Source organism: Alligator mississippiensis, chromosome 2 (assembly GCF_030867095.1).
Source record: "Alligator mississippiensis isolate rAllMis1 chromosome 2, rAllMis1, whole genome shotgun sequence".
NCBI lineage: Eukaryota > Metazoa > Chordata > Crocodylia > Alligatoridae > Alligator > Alligator mississippiensis.
Genome location: NC_081825.1, coordinates 206,052,812 through 206,073,231, shown reverse-complemented (window position 1 = coordinate 206,073,231; position 20,420 = coordinate 206,052,812). Strand labels below are relative to the sequence as shown.

The 20,420-nt window shown below is 37.3% G+C and overlaps 1 protein-coding gene across 2 annotated transcripts in view; it reads left to right on the top strand.

The window, feature by feature from the left end:
• Positions 1 to 20,420, top strand: part of ELP4 (elongator acetyltransferase complex subunit 4) — a 254,007-nt gene that overhangs the window by 94,226 nt on the left and 139,361 nt on the right. For both annotated transcript variants that reach the window (XM_014602118.3, XM_059722715.1), the window contains one exon: positions 1,313 to 1,501. In XM_014602118.3, the coding sequence (XP_014457604.1) occupies positions 1,313 to 1,501 (189 nt within the window). The remainder of the gene's footprint in view (positions 1 to 1,312; positions 1,502 to 20,420) is intronic.

The window sequence follows — 20,420 nt, the reverse complement described above, 5'->3', positions numbered from 1 at the left end:
AGTCTTTATCACCCAATTAGCAAAACAATAGCCTCTTTCCCATTACTTCAAACTCTTCTTAAACAGTTTACCAGGGTGACCTGTTGATTATTTCCAAAAGCCCTGTTCGTCTACCTGCCTGTCCCAATGAAATTGGAGACACACACACAGGCACCTCTCAGCATTGGCTAGCACACCACATGCCTAGGGTCCATGGGGCTGGGGTCCATGTTGTGGGAGATAGGAGAGAGGAAGGGGTGATTTCCTGCTTGAGCAGCAAGGCGGGTAAGGCGGGGGAAGCCAGCAGACCCTGCTGTGTCTGCAGTCTCTGCCAGAACCTTATACAGCACTCGCTAGTATACCACACACTGACTATGGTCTGAGCTATGGAAAAGGGGAGGAAGGGATCCCTGCTTAAGCAGCAAGTGGTCAGAGGGGAGAGAGATGGGGGCAAGGGGAAGTCAGAAGACCCTGCTTTGTCTGCAAGTCTGTGCCACAGGAGCTCTGCCCAGGGAGCAGAGGGGAGGGCCAGCCCTGCTGTGAAGCAGAGAGCCCCGCCCAGCTCAGAGAACATGCTCGAATGCTGGGGGAGTCTGGTTCATCTTACACCAGCAAGGGGTCTGGGACAAACAGTGCTTAAACCAGTTTGAGCCAAATCAGTTAAGTCTGATACTGCATTCAATCAGGTTTACCTCAGACTGGTTTCAGCCATTTTCAAACTGGTTTATATGCACTGAATATCTGTTCTGTTACAGGTTTAAACCAGTTTCTGATCACTTAAACCGGTTTATGTGCAATGTCTGTCCCTAGCCAAAGTGACAGATAGCAAGAAGCAGGCAGTGTGCATGTAGCAGAAGAGAAGGTGAAGGAGAGAATGTCTGAGTGTATATGTGGTAGTGTTTGTATTGTCGCATTCCCAGAAAACCCTCCAAATTACAAAAGGGACAAGAATGTTTCTTAACACTTTTTTCCCATTAGGAAAATCCATGCTATACCTTTTAAAGGTTCTCTGTCAGAACATTACCTCATTTTTAACTGATCATTCTCAAAAAAAATCAAATTAGGTTTGCTTTTAATTTCTCTGGCAGCTATTAAACCAGCACTTGATCATCAAACTTGGCATGTTATTCTGTTGATGCAAAAATTGCTGTTAATGTACTACTATTTCTCCAGATCCTCTTATACAGTCATGAGTCAACTTCAAACTAGTTGCTATGGATACTAATACTATATATTACAAGAATTCTGAAGATTGTCTGTCAAAATGGTGCGGAGTTTTACCGTTAATGTTGTAAGTAACAGTCAAGTATTTTTTGTTTCTTCTCTTCATTAGAAAAAACAAAAAAATATTCTGCGGATAGGAATTCAGAACCTTGGTTCAGTGTTGTGGGGTGAAGACATTTGTTGCACTGATAATCCAGAAGACATTCATAGCCTCACAAAGTTTCTCTACATTCTCCGCAGTCTCCTCAGAATGTCTTTGTCAGCCTGCATCATCACAGTGCCAGCTCATCTTATCCAGGTCAGAATACTATGGTTGGGTTTTTTTCATAATTAGTTATACATAAAAATGATGCTTGGTGAGCAAAAGGATTGAAGTGTTATGAATGATTTTGAAAATAGAATCCTGTTGCATTTGTTTTGCTGCAAAAGCAAATTGATTTCTAAATGAAATTCATACCACACATTTTAGTTTCCTCTGATATTCAGTAAGGTCTATAGTATTATTTAAATGCTGAATTTAACTTTCAGCATGTGTTAGCAAGTAACTGTAATTTGCAAGCTTTTTGAGTACAACAAGATTAAATCAATTTAAGACCTGGGTTCATCTACACTTCCCATTAAGGTGATGTGATAAAATCCAGCACAGTTTGTGCCAGGGTTTATCATGGCACCTTAATGGCATATGTGGGTGCTCAAACTGCTGGGTCCAGGGCACACGTGCAGACGCTGCGCCTAAGACCACAGCGGTTTAAGAGGGTTGGAGCAGCCCCGGTCTACCCAGGGACCCAGGGGATCAGCCCTGGGCTCCAGAAGGCAGTGTTGGGTAGCAGAGGGGCTGGCCAGGGCACAAGGGTGCACCAGCATGCAGAGTCCTGTGGTTAGGTGGCAAGCAGGGGTCTGGCCCCCTGCTGCCTGGGCTGACCAGACTTAGTGTATGCCTGGGTCAGTGTTTATACAAGTGTTTAGGCGCCTTTATTTTTGCCACCATAAGTTAGTACTGTCCATGGCAGTCCTGTCTTACAGCAGTGAAAATTAGTTTGTTGCAGTCTAATAGCATTGCACATGTGGACTGTGACTCTTTACACCACACCAAATTAGTCTACTGTTCTGTAAGTGTATGTGTAAATGCACCGTCTGAAAATTTTTTAGCTTCTTGTGTTTTAAAATTGACTTAATTTCATTGCTTTCTCTCAGTGCTGTTGTGTACGAGAAATATGCTTCATTATTTTGAATGCCCTGAATATAAAATTGGCTTGAATGCATGAATGTGTGGTTTATGTGACTTTATGTATAAACTGAAATTTATAAAGGGATTACTGGTGCCAGGAACTTCCTGCAAAGTCCTGTACTCTGAGTGATGTGGGATTACAAAGAACACTGAACATAAAGAAGTCAAATACGGTGTCTTCCAATACTGGTCATGTCATATTGAAATATACTGTGGATTTTTATAAAATATGATATCGGTTACATTTGCAATATGATTGCTATTATGTGTCTGTTAGCCAAAGCAAATTTGAAGCCTCACAACTTCTCTTCATTCATTCAAATTGCAAGACCACTTTTGGCTTGAAAATATTATTTAAAGGTTTGTTTTTTTGGGAATTGGCTTATAGGTATACATATATGCATTATAAGGATTCAAGATGAGCATCGGGGCTAATAGATTTATAAGAGCCTGGGTTTCACACACACAGTTCCATATAGCCCTGGAAGCAGACAGGCTGTCTAGTACAACAAGGCCAATGGATAGGCACCGCCTGAGAATTAAGGGGGTATTCCATAACACGAAATCACAGCCTTCAAGGCAGACAAGTAGTCTAACACAACAAGGACACAGTCTAGAAAACAGCCTGGAAACCAAGGAAGTATGTACCATACTGTCCCATAACACAAGATAAGTGACACCAGTTACAAGGCCTCAGAGCAGAGGGGGGCCTGAGTCCAGGTTCTGGGGGAACAGACCAAATTAGGAAAAGGCCTGGAAGGCTATGTGGATGTGTAACCACAGAAAGACAACCCACCAGAAATAGCCACAAATGAAGAGTCATCAGGAGTCATCAAGAGGGAAAGAGAATACAAAAGCAGAGACTTGAGATTAACAAAGGATCCCTCCCTGGCCCTCCTTCCTTTCCTTTCTGTCCTTCCCTCACTTCCGTTCCATCACTCCTTCTCTTCCGTCCTTCCCTGTCCCTCCTGGGTTTCTTCTCCTTCTCATCCCCAAGAGGGGTCCCCATCTCTGTCCCCTGGGAAGGGCCCCCGGGGCCACCATGGACCAAGGGCATATGACCAACCCGTTTTCATACACCCCACTGGAGGGGGTCTGTGGGCCCTAGCATCCCACCTCCAGATTACTGACATGCTGTGCTGACATCTGACACCTAAGAAAGAGCCTTAGAGTGGAGCCTGCTTCCTGACCAGATGTACTTTGACTCTGGCAGCCCTAGGATTTGGTAGATATATAGAATTGCTTGATTGTTTGTATTGTTTCTTTTTTTGTTACCACTGTGTATCAATAAATTTGCCTATTATTGAATGGAAAGGTCGTGGTTGGTCTGAAGGTGGGTCCCCCACCCTGAACAAGGTATCTGTATCCTAAATCTAGAGCCAACAACCATCGTGGTATTTTGATCTATGCTATCTTAAAACAAAACACTGAAATTTGGCTTGAGTTGTGTTGTCAGAACACTGGAATGTTTACTCAATATTATTATGCTTATGTTGCCATTGGAAAAAAAATGAAATCTGTTTTGGATAATGCACCATTTGTACAGAAACAAAATGTGTTCCATGGGCTTTTGCTTCTCTATCCAACTCTACATATTGAGGTGCAAAGCAACCTTGTAGAAAAAAATATTAAATCAAGGAAGAAACAAAGCTGGAAAATTGGCCTTCTCTCTTTTACTTTAATAGAAAAAAACTAAAATATAATGCATAGGGATTGAATACATATTGAGAGGTGCTTATGTGTCTCATAATTGAAAGGAAAGTATTTCAGCAGTTTCATAACTGTGATTCTTCTTCACCCGTCTTTTTATGAATCTCACTGAAGGTGTCCATACACTTTTATGTGTGAGATCTAAGTCTTTTGAGCAGTATTGTCCACTGGGGCTTTGAATGCACCCTGCACTTCATTTTGTTCTCATCCCAGGGCATAAAGAGTGAGGTGGCTACAGCCATCCCTTGATTGCCTCTTGCCACTCATGACACCAAAATGGCAAACTTTAATTTGCTGCTCTTTGGCATTTGCCAATTCTTCTACTTGCCTGCCATTTTCATGGTAGGGAATTCCTACTTAATTTATCAAATATAGAAAGGGAAGGGAGTTTGGGAAGCGGATGCTCATATAAGAATGATAAGACTTTCATCATCCCCATAGACGACCACAGTGATACCAATTTTGTCTGGGCAAAAGCCACATTTTATATCAGTGCAAGGTATGCCATTCTGTCTCATTGCAGGTGCACAAATCATGAAATGTCCATCTTAAGCACAACTTGTTAGAGCAAACAATGAAAGTCAACTTTAACCCAAAAGTAACGGGTACCAGAAACAGTCTCAATGAAATCAGTATCTGAGTAACCTTCAAAATAAGGCACGTGACACCAGAAACCAGCAATGACAAATTTTTGGTGTTGAAGAAAAATCTGGCATCAGGAACCCCAAAGTCAGTGTCCCCAGTATCAAAGGCTCATGCTACCAAAATAAGTTCTGAGCACAGAAGCCATTACTTCTAGCTCAGTATCAATCCACAGAGAAAGGGCAACAGATATCTATGAGGATAAACCTTAAGGATCTGTTATGAAGATTCACATGAGAAGTACAGGGCTGCAGTTGTGATAACAGTGACACATTCTTTAATGACAGTGGCCATGCAGGCATCCACATTTAGCCAGTCTGTTCCTTACTGTACTGATGGATATTATGCTAAAGGAGTCCACTTTGTACCTGGAGATTATTTCCATACTGGGATAACTGATATTTCCGGAGCAGGAAATATTATTGTATTCCTTAGCACTGCATATCAAAAAATATATTTCTCATCCTCATTCCCTGGCCATACTTTTTCACCATACTCAATTAAGTAACTGCATCTCTTGTGGTCAGTAGAAGACTGTAGCAATTAGAAATCTGTTCTTTCAGGACTTTTCACTGTGAATAACCATGGGTTAGCTAAAACAATGAGAGTTAGCTATATCCTTTGAGGCCATAGTGGTGGCCACACACCCATGCTATCGTTCTGTCTCCTTAGACTAAAGACTGGACTATGACTCTAACCATATGGGGTACCTATGTTCATGTTGCTCCCAGTGAGGCAGAAGCTTCTTGCCACCCTGCACTTGTTAACTTTTTTCCATCCTTGTTTCCAGCGGCTATATAATGGCTCAACTTCAAAAGGAGCATCAGAAAAGGGCTGGGTAATGGCTGACCTGTGGCATAGTGGTTAAAATGCTATGCTGGGAAGCCAGGGACACTTAAGTTCACATCCCCTCTGAGTGAATGTGGCTGAGGACCTCTGGCTTTCCAGGTGAGTGTCCTGGCCACTGTTCCTTGGGGCAAGAAAAAGATGCATTTCCATGATTCTACTTGCCAAAATTAGGCTCTGGTCCTTACAACCCTGGCTAAGGTCAGTCTGTTGCCTGGTGAGATGTAAGATAAATAAATGGGTTATGATCCCATCTCATGTATCAGACCTCAGGTTAATCAAATTAGATATAAGGTATTCCAGTTGCTTTTATGAACTCCACAATGCAGATCCTAAAAAATTAATACACCTGCAATGTACTACATAAAGAAAAGGGCTTATCACCCTTATGACAGGTATGGACATGATGTCAGTAATATAGAAATAATCATGATGGGCTAAAAATTTGACTTAAAGTTCTGGGTCTGTAAAGGGATCCCAGATCCCCAAAACCATATGTCCTGCCATGCAAAATCTTGAACGTCTGGCTTGTCATCATGCACGATTTTTGGGATCTGGCATAAAATTCCTCAGATCCCATTGTACATTTAAATTAACGTCTGTGAGGGGCCTAACGCCCACTTATATTAAAGATTCTTACAGACCTATTACATAATTACCCATTGAACACTGTTGACAGGGACGTACCAAGACTATTTTTCTTTTAAATTTGACAATGATTCAAAGGCAGGTCAGTGATGTAGATTTATACAGGGTAGTAAGGACTATGACTTGCAGGAGTGGGTCTTTTAATGTTTATTATTTTCTGCTTTCTCTTTATATATGCTATAGTACCTTTTGCCTTGAATTATACCCAGGCAAGTCCACTGTGAGCAGTATTTCACCCCAGCATATATTTTATCTGGTGTATATGTTCTAAGGAATTATACCAATATCCAATCAGCTTTCTATATTTAGTCCTCAATATTCAGTAAAGGATATACAAACATGATCAGTTAAACCTGAGCATATTGTAACTTCCAATGCTTAATTTTACTGTAGGCCAGTAACACATTCTTAAGGAAATTTTAAAGAGAAGGGAAATAGTGAGTCTATTGCAGAAGCAAGGTTGAAATCTAATCTTTCTAGCATTGGGAATGACAACTGAAAAACTTTGGATCTGAGATGTGTATGAAAATTTATTCATTAAAGGACTAGATAGAAATTCTGTTGTGCTGTATATACAGAAAAATTGCATATTTTAAGTAAAAACAATAGTATTATACTTGATTTATTTTTTATGGATTTCAGTTGATTTTTTTGGAGTTGGAATTGATATAAAATTTCATTTATGCTACTTTCCTATAACTTTTGCTATCCAGTATAACAGCTGTTCCACAATAAAAGCTTGAGTAAGCGGGTGGGGGGGGCGTGGCCAGGGCAGGGAATAAATGTTATTTTTATTCAGTGGTATCTACTCTAATATATTGCATTAAACAGTTCTGGAAATAGTTAAACTTTATACATTCTTCTTTAAGCACTAAAATACAGAGTGAACTGTCATTAGGAGAAGCAAAGCTGTTGAGGGTTCCTTATATCCCACATTACTCAGTTCCCAGAGCCCTGCTGTGTAGTTGTTCCACTCTCCAAGAAGCCTGTTAAAGAGCCCCCGAGAGCATGTGTACAGCCCTCCATGTTAATAGTTAATTGGTGAGGATGGCAAGATGAGAGGACAGCCGAACATGTGGTCTCTCAGGCTCAAGCAGTAGACAGACCTTTAGTTATAATAACAGCAGCTGCTCACATTCTCACAACTCAGCTACTCACCATTCTGTTGCTGGGGTTTCTTAGTGGATTACAAAAGTAAACAACATTTTCTTTAAAAGAAATCACAATAATGAAAACTTGTTTTTTCAAGTGAATTTTTGTATGCATATTTAATGTGTTGTTACCAAGAGTATGTTTAACTGGTATTTTTTTCAATCAAAGCTCTGAAAACATATATACCATTTACTTATCTGTGAATTATGAGGTAGTAAACAGGATTATTCAATTTACCTTTTCTTTATGATACTGATTATATTTTATGGCTCCATCGTCAACTTCTTAAGCCAGTCCCAATCTTTTGTAATTAGTTTTCATGCTCTTTATTTATATACTTTTCCATTATTCTTGTCTATCCAAATATTCATGTATTCTAACATTTTTTATTAGCTCTTTTAACCACCAGCACACCCACATTGAGCAGTATGAGGCAATTATGTCCATTTCATAGTTCTTTTCCTTCAGTGGTAGAGACCCCAGTAATGGTGAAGAGTAGTTCTAAATATTCCTTTAACTATTGACTACTTTGCATTTGTCAACTTTGAACTTCATCTTCCACGATATACTGAATGATCACCTAAATTTGATGGGTCTCTCTGAGGTTTCTGAAGAATACTCAAGTCTTAACTAACCAGAAGGCTACAACTGTTAGGTTGCTCTAAGACTTTTGCAATATATGACACACAATTTTCAAAGAATCTGGTTTCTTACATGTTTTTCAGAATTGCTGGATAAAATGATAATATAACAAAGATGGTAGATTACATTTTAATAGTGCATAGAGGAGAGGTGTCTAATGATAAGATGAATGCTTGAGAAAGGGAACAATTTTAATTTTAGATTTCATTATGCTGGAAGACAAATCTGAAAAAGACACTAAAAATTTACCCAATTATGAATTTTATTCTCATGATGTGTGACAGTTTTTACTTGACTGATATTTTCTACTGATTGCAAGCACTTTTTGCCTACACCATCTGTCACATGATAAATAGTGAAATACTTACGAATTGTGATTAAAATAGTTGATGGGAGGTTACTTATCAAGTCATTCAATTGCTCCTTGAAAATACACTGCACTGGTTATATGAAATCGTACAGAAGAAAGGAGGAAATTACCTCTGCTTTTAACATTGTTATAGATAAAGATGGTCATTTTTTTAAGAAGCTTTATTTTGCATTTGGATAATCAGTACATTGTAGTCTAAAATTAATGTAAAAATGTTCTGCAGTAACATGTTAGAAAGGACTTTGATACTATAGAGAAGCACTATAGAGAAGTGAAAGGCATTAGGTAGGACCTAAAAAATCTTCCTCTTACCTTCTTTTTATTTTTAGTAGAAATAGTTCAGTTGTTTTGTTGTAAATCCAGTGTCAGCTTTTTCCCAAAAATATTAAATAATGGTTACAAATCTGTAAGTAGTTTTTATGGCAGTTTCTGTATCTGTCAAATGAATAAGCAACTGTTTTAATCTATTTTGATTAGAGAAGTTAACATATGAATTTGTTCTTAAAGAAAGCAGCTCAGTTCTTTTATTAAAAACATGGGTTCTCTTTAGGCATAAAGCTACCTCATTGGAAATAACTTCCATCAGGAGTATTAGTCAGCATGTGCCAAGGGAAATTAATTGACTAATGAAAAGTCAGTATGAATAAGCCTTGTTATGGTACTTCTCTTGAGAGTCTGAGATTCTGTTTAGTGCATTATTTTCGTTATTTCATTTGATATGTTTAAAAATTCATCCTTTACAATATTAATGCTTTGGTGCTTTGAATTCACTGAAGAGAATACATGTTACAGTATGTTTCAGTTTAGAAAAAATTTGCAAGGCTTTAGTGTTCCAACTGAGTATTTCAGAAGCTAAACTCAGTAAGTCAAGGAATAGTGTTCTGTAGAACCTACTACTAATATAGGATTATGAGATGTGGACTCCTGTAGCTTGTAAATTTCTCTCTGTGTGAAATCTTTATTCTTAAGACAAGGGCTAAGAATAATTACATGCTTTAGAGCGGTATACTTTTTATGAGTTCACAGATAAAATATAGACTAGAATTTCAAGTACACTAGCAGATATAGCCATTATTTAGAGATCCATTCCAGAATCATCTATCAGAGTTTCTATACCATAGCTATACACCCTTTTAAATTCTTTACAAAATGGAAATCAAAGATGGAAATAGTAGGCTTTTATATGTGTCTGTTAGAGGATATTTGTGCTTGCTTCTGTAATATTGTATATATGAGCAATTCGATAAGAAATGCTCTAGAACAGTAGTGCCCAATATTTTGGCCCTGCAGACCAAATGAGTGGAGTAGGATTGGTCTGCAGGCTGGATGCTGTGTGGGGTCAGTGCATAGGGTCAGTCTGCAGGTTCAACACTATGGTCCTGTGCGCCAGCCCAAACTAAGTTACACAAGGCAACATTATCCAGCCCACAGGGCTCCCCAAGGCTCTAGAAATTTAGTGGCAGAGGAAGAGCAATTAACACTGCCACCCCCACCACCAAATTTCTGTATCTGTGGGCAGTCCTGGAGGCTAGATTTGGCTCACAGGCTGGAGATTAAGTTAACACTACTCTAAAATAATGACTATTACAAACAAGTATAAAGAGGCACTGATTTATGAGACAGTTATTTCAGATTGAGAATTAGCTATGTTCTAAATGTATTTTCACATATGCAAATACTTTGGATACTTCTAACTTGTATAAGAGATTATAAATGTATGATTTAAAATTAAATTGTGTTGCAATAAATATGTTTTTTTGTTGCAATTGCTTGTTCAACCACAAGGGAATGGTAATACCATGTACTTTGATATGCCTAATGTAAATGAACAACAAAATACATACTAGTTCTTCCATAGCTGATTTGGTGCCAGATATGTACTTATAAAATATAGTATATACACCCAAAATATGGTTATAATTAAACAGTTTTGTTGCAGTTTGTGACTCAGCTATACCCTTGACCAAAGGCTATCATACTGCATATTTAAAAAGCATATATCTATATTGCATATATCTTGTTCAAATATATTTATTTCTCTAGAGAAAGGTAATCATCCCCACCCTACTACCATTACCACCACTGCAGGAAGCGGAGAAGATTGATTTTTTTTTTCCCTCCCTAAAACAAATACATTCACAAATTGTAAATAATTATATGGTGGTTAGCTGCAATGTAACTTTTTATTTTACATTCACCCCATCTAATCATAAAACAAAATTAAAAGGCAAGATTTAAATATAAAGCTTTTGTGCAATATATATCTAAATAGTTAAATATCCCATCACAGTATGGAGATGGTCATCTGTTCAGGCATATGGAATCTTTTGGCTACTGGACTAAGTAGTTAATATAATGCCCAGTGTCCAGGCATGGACACAACTGTCATGGAAGCAGAAGGGAGGAGGCTTATGCATTGAGCCTGCTTGGATAAAGATGAGCAGAAACGAGAAGTGATTTATCTGCTTTTAGCAAACAATTCTCTTTTATCTGGTTACATTTTTGTGGTGTGATATTAAATTGTACATATATATTTTCTATATTATATTATTGTATATATGTCAAATAAATATTATTACACAAAAATGTAACCAGTGTATGTATCATATCATATATACATGTGGATCTCAAAAATAATGCCATGTCAATGTTGCTTTAAATATTTTTGAAATATGTGAATATTTTTATCTTTTATAAACAGTTTCATATGTATTTTCTATAAAAGAATGTTCTTTTAAATGATCAACATGTAAATCTTGTTCAGTATTTTATTAAAGCAACATTTTAGGCCCAAACAGTTGATGATGCTGAATAAAAAGCTTGAAGTTTCTAGATATAATTTTTGTTTTAAACCTGTTCTATTAATTACAATATCATTGTAATATAAAAGAACACTGCATCTTTAATGATGTTTTTGTGCCCTATGTAGTTAAGCTTTAATGCTAGGGAAAAAAAAGATTAAATTAGCCTTGTAACCTCTTTCTCTTCCAGACTGATGATGGAAAATAAAAGCTCTTAGCCACAAAATGTAACACTTAGAATTAATATTTAATTAGACTGGCAAATTGTACACTGTGGCTGAAAGCTTCCAAAGAGTTGTTAGTGCCACAATTGACCTACAAGTTTAATAATAACTCACTTCTAGAAGCAAGTGCCAGTTCAGCATAGTGGAGCCACTGTAAGAAAGTCCTGTGAGATTAAAATCAGCAAACCAAATGGCAGGCGAGGATTCCTGGGATGGAGCCTTCTGGAAAGCTGGGAGCTGGAATAGCATTTCAGCCAGGATTCAGATGAGAACGGTGGGCAAAAAAAGCTGATCCCTCCTGTTCTGGGAAGTTCTGGTTGTAGGCCAAAATCCTGAAACAGATTTTTTACTAAATGTTCTTACTGCAGCTATTAACTTACGTTACAAATAAAATAAGAAATATATTTTCCACATTTTTTAGCAAAGCTAATTATCAGCTCTACACTCCTAGTTCACTGACATACAACGTGCATACGATCTGCAATAAAACACAGATACGTTGGTGATGAAAGAACACTCCCTTTCTGTGTGACATAGTTTTGTATGTCAGTGTGACAGGATGTTCCTTCTACATTATCTTATTATTATCTCATAATCTGATTATCTCATTACTTATATTATGATTATCAGGCAATTTTAGCCGTATGAAGTATGCAAATTAAACATGAAATGTCCATATATTTTTAAATAATAAAATATTTATTGCGATGAATACTTCTGCTTTTTGTATACAATTAAAATATGAAATGAGTAATAATACCTTTTTATAGCCATCTAAGCCTTAATTCTATGACAAATTCTAGTGAAATAGGGCACCGTAAATTCAAAACTACAAACACAGAGCCACAGACTGAAGAAGGAACATTCTGCATTATTTATTAGCTAGATCCTAAATAATTAAATAAAAGCTAGTCGTTAGTTAAAAATTAAAGCAGGTGAGGGCCTTGCCAGCAGAGGGAGCAGTCATGTCTTCCGTAAGGTCCCCATCATTTCCCACATATCTCAGCGTTTTTCCCAGCCAGTCTCCCATCTGGACCTAGCTTTGGCAGCCTGCTCCTGATGACAGCCCATAATTTCATATTCAGTGAGGGATTAGTGAAATTGATATTAAACTTCAGAATATTTGACCTGCCACTTGATCACAAACATTAGTTGGATGCCTTGTTTAAGATTTGCTTATTAATAATTACTTATGGGCAAGAAGTGTGCCTTTAATTATTTATGCATTGTATATGGTCCACTGTTTTAAATAAGTCAGGGTTTAAATAAAAGTAGCAGCATCTCAGTTGAAATAAGTTCATTACAATCTATTTACCAATCAGAATGAGAACAAAAGATGACTTATCATACTGGCCTTTTCTTTCTATTTCTACAATGAATGATTCCCAAGAAGTTCATAAATATGTCAGATAAGTCAGGAAGTCTGAAATGTAAGCTTTTCAAGATTTTTGTTATAGTTTCTAAAATCAATTTCAAATTGTAACTGTTAAACTGGAAAAAGAATCTGAAATTTTGCATGTGTATATCAGGCCGTGAAAAACTTGTTGCTTTGGATTCTTTAATAAATCTGTTCAAATGGTTAATTTTATATATTTCAAACATTTAGAAACCCCAAAAACAGTCTTTTCCTCCAAATACCTATTTTTAGTAAGGCTGAGCAACTGAACTACTTAAACTTCCCGTATATTAAGTACTAAATTCAGTACAAGACAAAGTGTAGTCTGCTAGTAATATGCTACCTTGTAAAGAATAAGAAATCTAATAAAAGTTAGCAATTATAGTGGGGAGAGCTCCCTTGATTTCAAAGGAGCTCTATACAGGTGTCCTCTGAGGTTAACAAGTTTAGAGGCATACCTTAGGCAAAAATTTGATTGTTAATTAAACTAAGTTTTTTTGCATTATACTTTAATAAATATAATGTGCTCTTGCAATTAGAGCTTCAAGCAGGGAATCAGGGAACCTAGATTCTGTTCCCTACCGTTACTGTTGACTGTCTCCATGACCTTGGGCAAGTCATTTAACTTTTGATACCTGTTCCATTACCTATAAAATGAAGATTATGGTGCTTATCCATATTTTAAATCAATCATATTTTAAAGCACTTTAAAATCAATTAACGGAATGTTTCATTTAGATGAAACAGTATTTTCATTTCTACGCTTCAGTAATAGGTTCCAGAGCCTCTGTGTATTTGCTGCACAGCTCACTGTATTTCTCCAGTGGCCTCTGACATCACTATAAGAAAGTTATGTAGACCTTCAATTTAAAGGATGATACAAGTCTTTTTAACTTCATAGATCGTACAATTTTGATATGACAGTAGTGACAATAAGGTCCTGACCGTTCATATTGAGTAAGTATCCTGAAGGAAGCTGTCACAAAGGCTCTCTGAACAAGTTAGCCTCTAAGGTACCACCCTGCCCTGCTTCTGGATTATATTTTAGTAAAAGCACAGTGCTTAAATCTGATCTCCTGGCTAATTTTTTACTTCAAATTTATCCAGAATTTTCAGTTGAAGTACTGTGCTCTCCACTTCTCATCTCAATCTGTTTTATGGTGATAATATGTTCTATTGAATTCACTGCTGCATCCTATCACAAAGTTAAGAGCATTTCAGTAATATGTGAAGATAGCTCTTTTTGATAATCGTTGCCTACCTAATATGAGTTTATGCATGTTTTAATGAATTTGTGAAGTATTTTGCTCTGCCTGAAAAAGGTGCTATATACATTTTAATTTAGTAGTAATATTACTGAAAGAAGCGTGAACAGAATAAAACTTTGTTTCTGTACTATTAATACTACTCTAATATATCAGTCACATGGTAGCTTCTTCATTCTCCTTATCACTTTTATGAATAAACCTAATCTACTTAGTTGTTTGAGTCTTCACTGTGAATATTCCGGCTTTATTCTCTTCCACTGAAAGCATAAAATTCCACAATATCCATCTAGCTATATTGCATTAGTGAAAAAGAATCATAAATAATATAATTGCTTAATGTAATTACTAGTACATATTTTATGTATCAGTGGTCTGATCCTGAATTATTTCAGCAGCTAAAATTAGAGTGAAATTAGAAAGAATTTTGGGTCTGCAAGAATTACAAGCCAGTGCTAATTCAATTTTAGATCAGAAAGAATATAGCATTTATACTCTCTACAATTCTTGTTAATTCTATTTAATATATTTTTATAAGTGGACATTTCTCCAAGTATTTCTAAACAGTAAAGAGTTAAAAAATGCTTTTATATTGTTAAAATCCATGAATTATTGGGAAAAATCCTCGTGATGGCTGATGGAGAAGAACTTTTGAAAGTATTTAATTTTACTGATGTAAAATTCTATGGGTAATTTTATGATTTCAGTAGCAGTAATTAATAACAAATGGCAATAAATAATTTAGTCATGTTTCTTAAGTATTAATAATTTATCCTTTCAATTCAACTGTACTTTAGGGATTAAGCAGTAATGACAAATGGTAAGTGCTTGTATATTGTGAAGGTATTACCATATTATTGCACACACAACCTTTCTTAAAATGTCAAGACTTATTTGTTCTGTTGAATACACGGTCTGTATTTTTCTTCCAGCGCAGCTGGTTTATGACTGCTATAGGTAGAAGTTAATTCAGATCTATAATAGTATACAACAGAAGAAATAAGCAAATAATTTTAATAATCAGTCAACTTTTGAATCTGTTATGAAAACTGGGATAAACTGCATCTAAATTGTCTTTTAACTCAGAAGATGAATTACTGATCCTTTTGCCTAAACTTCTCTCTTCTTATTACCGTTCCCATTCGTATACATTTCTCTGAAATATCAAGATTATTAGTTACCTACTGGTTAACCAGTAGGTAACTCTAATACAGCCTTGTATGGAGATTAATAATGCCTTTTCACCTGAAAACTTTTCTGGGAGTATCCCCTCTCTATGGGTTGTTAATTTTAAGGATGATTCTTCCTCTTGTTGCACTGAAACATGGAAATTTGCCAATTTAAAACAGCTGACAAAAACAAGCAAAATGTAAAATTTGAGTAATGGAAGAAGTGTCTCTCTTAATCCAGAGCTATGCTACCTATGAACTTTGTGCTAATTCATTGTTTAAGCAGTTTTAGAAATCCAGTGCTAATTATTCTGTTTTTTTTAATGAGCTTTTTAGGTAACAAAACACTTTTTTTTTTCTTTTTCTTCTAGTGATTTGATTTAAATTCAGTATGTACACTGACATGGTTTTCAAGAAACTTAATGGTGGGATTACTGTAATACCTTTCAGAAGTGCAAAAGCTAAATGAAAGCCCCTCTTAAGTACACTTTGGAGTACACTCCTAAACTGTTTGGAATGAGACTGCATTGAAGTCCCTAATTTCAAATGCAACATATAATTCAGTGCCCACGTGATACTTCTGCAGGGTACATAATAAAAATGTAAATGTTTAAAGTTCAGTCTTCAAAAACTTGAAGTTCTCACCCCAGTGATAACTGGGCTACATTGTACATGTGTCTTGTGAATTATTAGTTGTCCTGTTACATATGTAATAATCATAAGTGTAGTGCAGTGCAGAAAAGTTGATGTTGCTTTGAATTCTTAGACCAGTTTTCACTTAATGAAGAACAAAGAATGAGAAGTTAGCCTTATTGGTTACAGTCAGTTTTCTTTCTTTCTCTCCTCCACCCCCATTTCTTATAAAGTGGACAAAGCAAAAAAAAAAAAAAATCTTGCTTAACACTCATGATTGTCTAAGATCTGGAAAATGTTTGAAATCTGGAAGGAAAGTTGAGATTCTTAATTAGAGGAGAAGTAGGAGCATTTAGGAGATGGGTATATAAGACAGACAACATTCATCTTTTCCGATGAACCAAGATTGCTTAGATATGTTTCTTCCTCCAGAAATCTAGCCTGGTAAAAAAAAAAAAAAATAAAAAAAATCCTAGTTATCTCAATATCCAAATTTCAGCATACTTGCCCATTTATGTTATATGTCCATAGAATGCATGCATATTTGTGCTCAGTAAATTGTTTTAATTTATTAAATATTTTAAATGCCACATACTATGAATATGTTTTTGTTATGACAGTTGTGTGTGTAAAATGTATTTATCTCAAGATGTATTGTATAACTGCATAGTTAAATAAATATATATACACACACAGTGACTGTGGGCTGCATACATGCAGAGAATAAATTAATAAAACAAAACAATTTTGAGTTATCTGATTTCTCCCTTCTCCAAAAAGTACCCTAAAAGCTAATAAAACTTAATATTACATTAAAACATATTCTGTTCCCATTCAAATTTCAGATGCATTCTCTTTAGGGTTGACTTATTAAAAACAAAAAACAACAACAATAAACTGTGGGTAAGAACCAATCATTACAAGTTTAGCCTGATAGAACATTTCTGGCTAAAATTATGAACAGAAAGTAGTAATGGAAATAGAATGGAATGCCCAGCCCTGCCTTCACTACAGGGTTGCTGCCATGTTGTTAGAATAATTACATTTTGGCTGAAGTAACTAATTTAGAAAAACTGCAGTGCATCTAGCAACACTGAGAACTTTCCAGGATTGTTTTTATGTAATTTAAAACAATGCCTCTCCTAGCTGCCAGCAAACTCCTTCCTTGAATCTCTCTTCTCCTGGCTCCCCTCCTAGCCATGTCCTGGCTCATCTCCAGAGCTGCCAAGTTTCCGCCAGAAGCAGGAGGGAGATTTGTATGAGGCTGGAGGAAGATTTGGAGCTCTGTTAAATTTTCAGGCCCAGATGGGGCAGCATGATTTGTGTGTTTATGTCAGCATGCCATACATCACAACTATCTGTGTGCTGACGTCAGCACTGATTGGACATTAATGTGCTGAATGTTGCAAACTGGAAAATACATGATATATGCAGACCTCTAACAACAATGCCACATAAGCAAATATGTATTTGTTATGACAATTCTGTATGCAAAATGTATTCATCTTGAGGTACACTACAGAAGACTGCTTTGACATATTTTAAAACAAAAATAAAGTCAACTTAAACAGAAGACCATATTTCAATAAAGCAATCCTATTCAGAGTAGCATTTGAATAAGAGCTTTTAAGCATGTTCTTAAATCCTATTGAAGCCAATGGAATTTGAGGACAAGCTTACCTTTATGTAGATACTTAAATGCTGCTCTAAATAAAAATGGATTTAATCATTTTCTTAAAAGTTTTCCTGAATTGCTAACAACATGAGTAGGTGTTATTTTTGTAGTTTCTGTTACTTTTCATGGTACTTGTTGATGCCTTTCTTTGTTTAAAGTAACGTAGCACTTGTAATGTATTACCTATCAAAATTATCATCTTAAAAGCAGTAAATGCCTCTCCTGTAAATATATTTTCTTGTTTTACTAACAGTTGAGGAAGTTTCCAAAGTAGAGTTAGTAGCTAAATCATACTTTATATACATGAGTAAGATTATTTTCACCTGCTTACTGAGGAACTTTTGATCTGGCAAACATCTAGAATTCCAGGTCTCTGGATTTACAAAAGTCACAGCTTTTACTGATTGGCCTGTTGAATGGCACTAGCTAGAACATCTGAAACATAAGTTAGTGTATTTCTGTTCTGTATCTCTGTTCAACAGTGGAGTAAGCGAAGGGGAGAACATTCCATATTTAACTTAACTTTTGTGATACTGAAAGTTACTTACAGTACAGCGTAACAGGCAGCCTTTTTTTACAACAGCCCAAACAAAATTACTTAGAATGTCCTTTCTAATAAAGACACAGTATAACATGAACTTACTATTCACTGTAAAATGAATTTGTAGTTGAAAATCTGAGCTCTTTGACTTCGGGACTTTAGACTTGATATAGTAGCATAACTATGACAGGTCAACTGGGACCTGGGACCACCACCTCAGGCACCAACCTGGGAGAAGGGGACACTAAAAAAAAACAAAACTGCCAACCACACAGTTATGTTAGCAGCACAGTGGCAACCAAAAGTCACCACTGCATCTGTGTATGGCAGCTGCCCAGGGTGCCTTAGCCAAGTTGCTACACCTCTGGATCAATGCAAACACAAAGCATTACACTGGAGAGAATTAATCTAATTCTCACTGCATATGATATGTATATAGAGGTAATCATTTAGTCTTATCACTATCTTATCTTATCACTATTTAGTCTTCACTATCACTATCAAGAAGAGGAGGGAGAAGGACCCGGGCAACTATAGGCTCGTCAGTCTCCCCTCCATCCTTGGCAAAATCTTTGAAAAAATTATCAAGGCTCACATTTGCGAGAGCCCGGCAGGACAAATTATGCTGAGGGGAAACCAGCACGGGTTCATAGCAGGCAGATCGTGCCTGACTAATCTAGTGTCTTTTTATAACCAGGTTATGAAACGCCTGGACACAGGAGGAGGGGTGGATGTTGTATACTTAGACTTCAGGAAGGCCTTCAATACGGTATCCCACCCCATACTGGTGAACAAGTTAAGAGGCTGTGACTTGGATGACTACACAGTCCTGTGGGTGGCGAACTGGCTAGAGGGTCGCACCCAGAGAGTCGTGGTGGATGGGTCAGTTTCAGCCTGGAAGGGTGTGGGCAGTGGGGTCCCGCAGGGCTCGGTCCTTGGACAAATACTCTTTAATGTCTTCATCAGCGACTTGGACGAGGGAGTGAAATGTACTCTGTCCAAGTTTGCGGATGACACAAAGCTATGGGGAGAAGTGGACATGCCGGAGGGCAGGGAACAGCTGCAAGCAGACCTGGACAGGTTGGACAAGTGGGCAGAAAACAACAGAATGCAGTTCAACAAGGAGAAATGCAAAGTGCTGCACCTAGGGAGGAAAAATGTCCAGCACACCTACTGCCTAGGAAATGACCTGCTGGGTGGCACAGAGGTGGAAAGGGATCTTGGAGTCCTAGTGGACTCCAAGATGAACATGAGTCGGCAGTGTGACGAAGCCATCAGAAAAGCCAATGGCACTTTATCATGCATCAGCAGATGCATGACGAATAGATCCAAAGAGGTGATACTTCCCCTCTATCGGGCACTGGTCAGACCGCAGTTGGAGTACTGTGTGCAATTCTGGGCACCGCACTTCAAGAGGGATGCAGATAACCTGGAGAGGGTCCAGAGAAGGGCCACTCGTATGGTTAAGGGCTTGCAGACCAAGCCCTACGAGGAGAGACTAGAGAAACTGGACCTTTTCAGCCTCCGCAAGAGAAGGTTGAGAGGCAACCTTGTGGCTGCCTATAAGTTCATCACGGGGGCACAGAAAGGAATTGGTGAGGTTTTATTCACCAAGGCGCCCCCGGGGGTTACAAGAAATAATGGCTACAAGCTAGCAGAGAGCAGATTTAGACTGGACATTAGGAAGAACTTCTTCACAGTTCGAGTGGCCAAGGTCTGGAACGGGCTCCCAAGGGAGGTGGTGCTCTCCCCTACCCTGGGGGTCTTCAAGAGGAGGTTGGATATGCATCTAGCTGGGGTCATCTAGACCCAGCACTCTTTCCTGCCTATGGAGGGGGTCGGACTCGATGATCTATTGAGATGCCTTCTGACCCTAACATCTATGAATCTGAAGTATGAAGTGTATTGAATGTGTATTTTATGGCCATTATCAAGAATAGAGTATAAAGACTTTGCAGACTGCTTTAGGATAAATACTTTATTTTCTGTACAGGCAGTCCTCGGACTTACAACACAATTGGTTCCTGAAAACTGCATCTTAAGTTGAAACGTTGTAACTCAGAACCCATTTTCCCACAGGAAACAATGTTATAAATGAGGGATTGGTTCCTGAACCAAGGCCCCATACCCTATTTTCACCAAAAATACCCCAGATTTTTGTACTCAGTCAATTATAGATGAGTAATATAGCTACATTAATGTATTTATGTTGTAAATAGCAACCATATTGATTTGGAAAGACTTCTTTCAGGTGACTGCTGGACTTTTTGAAGGG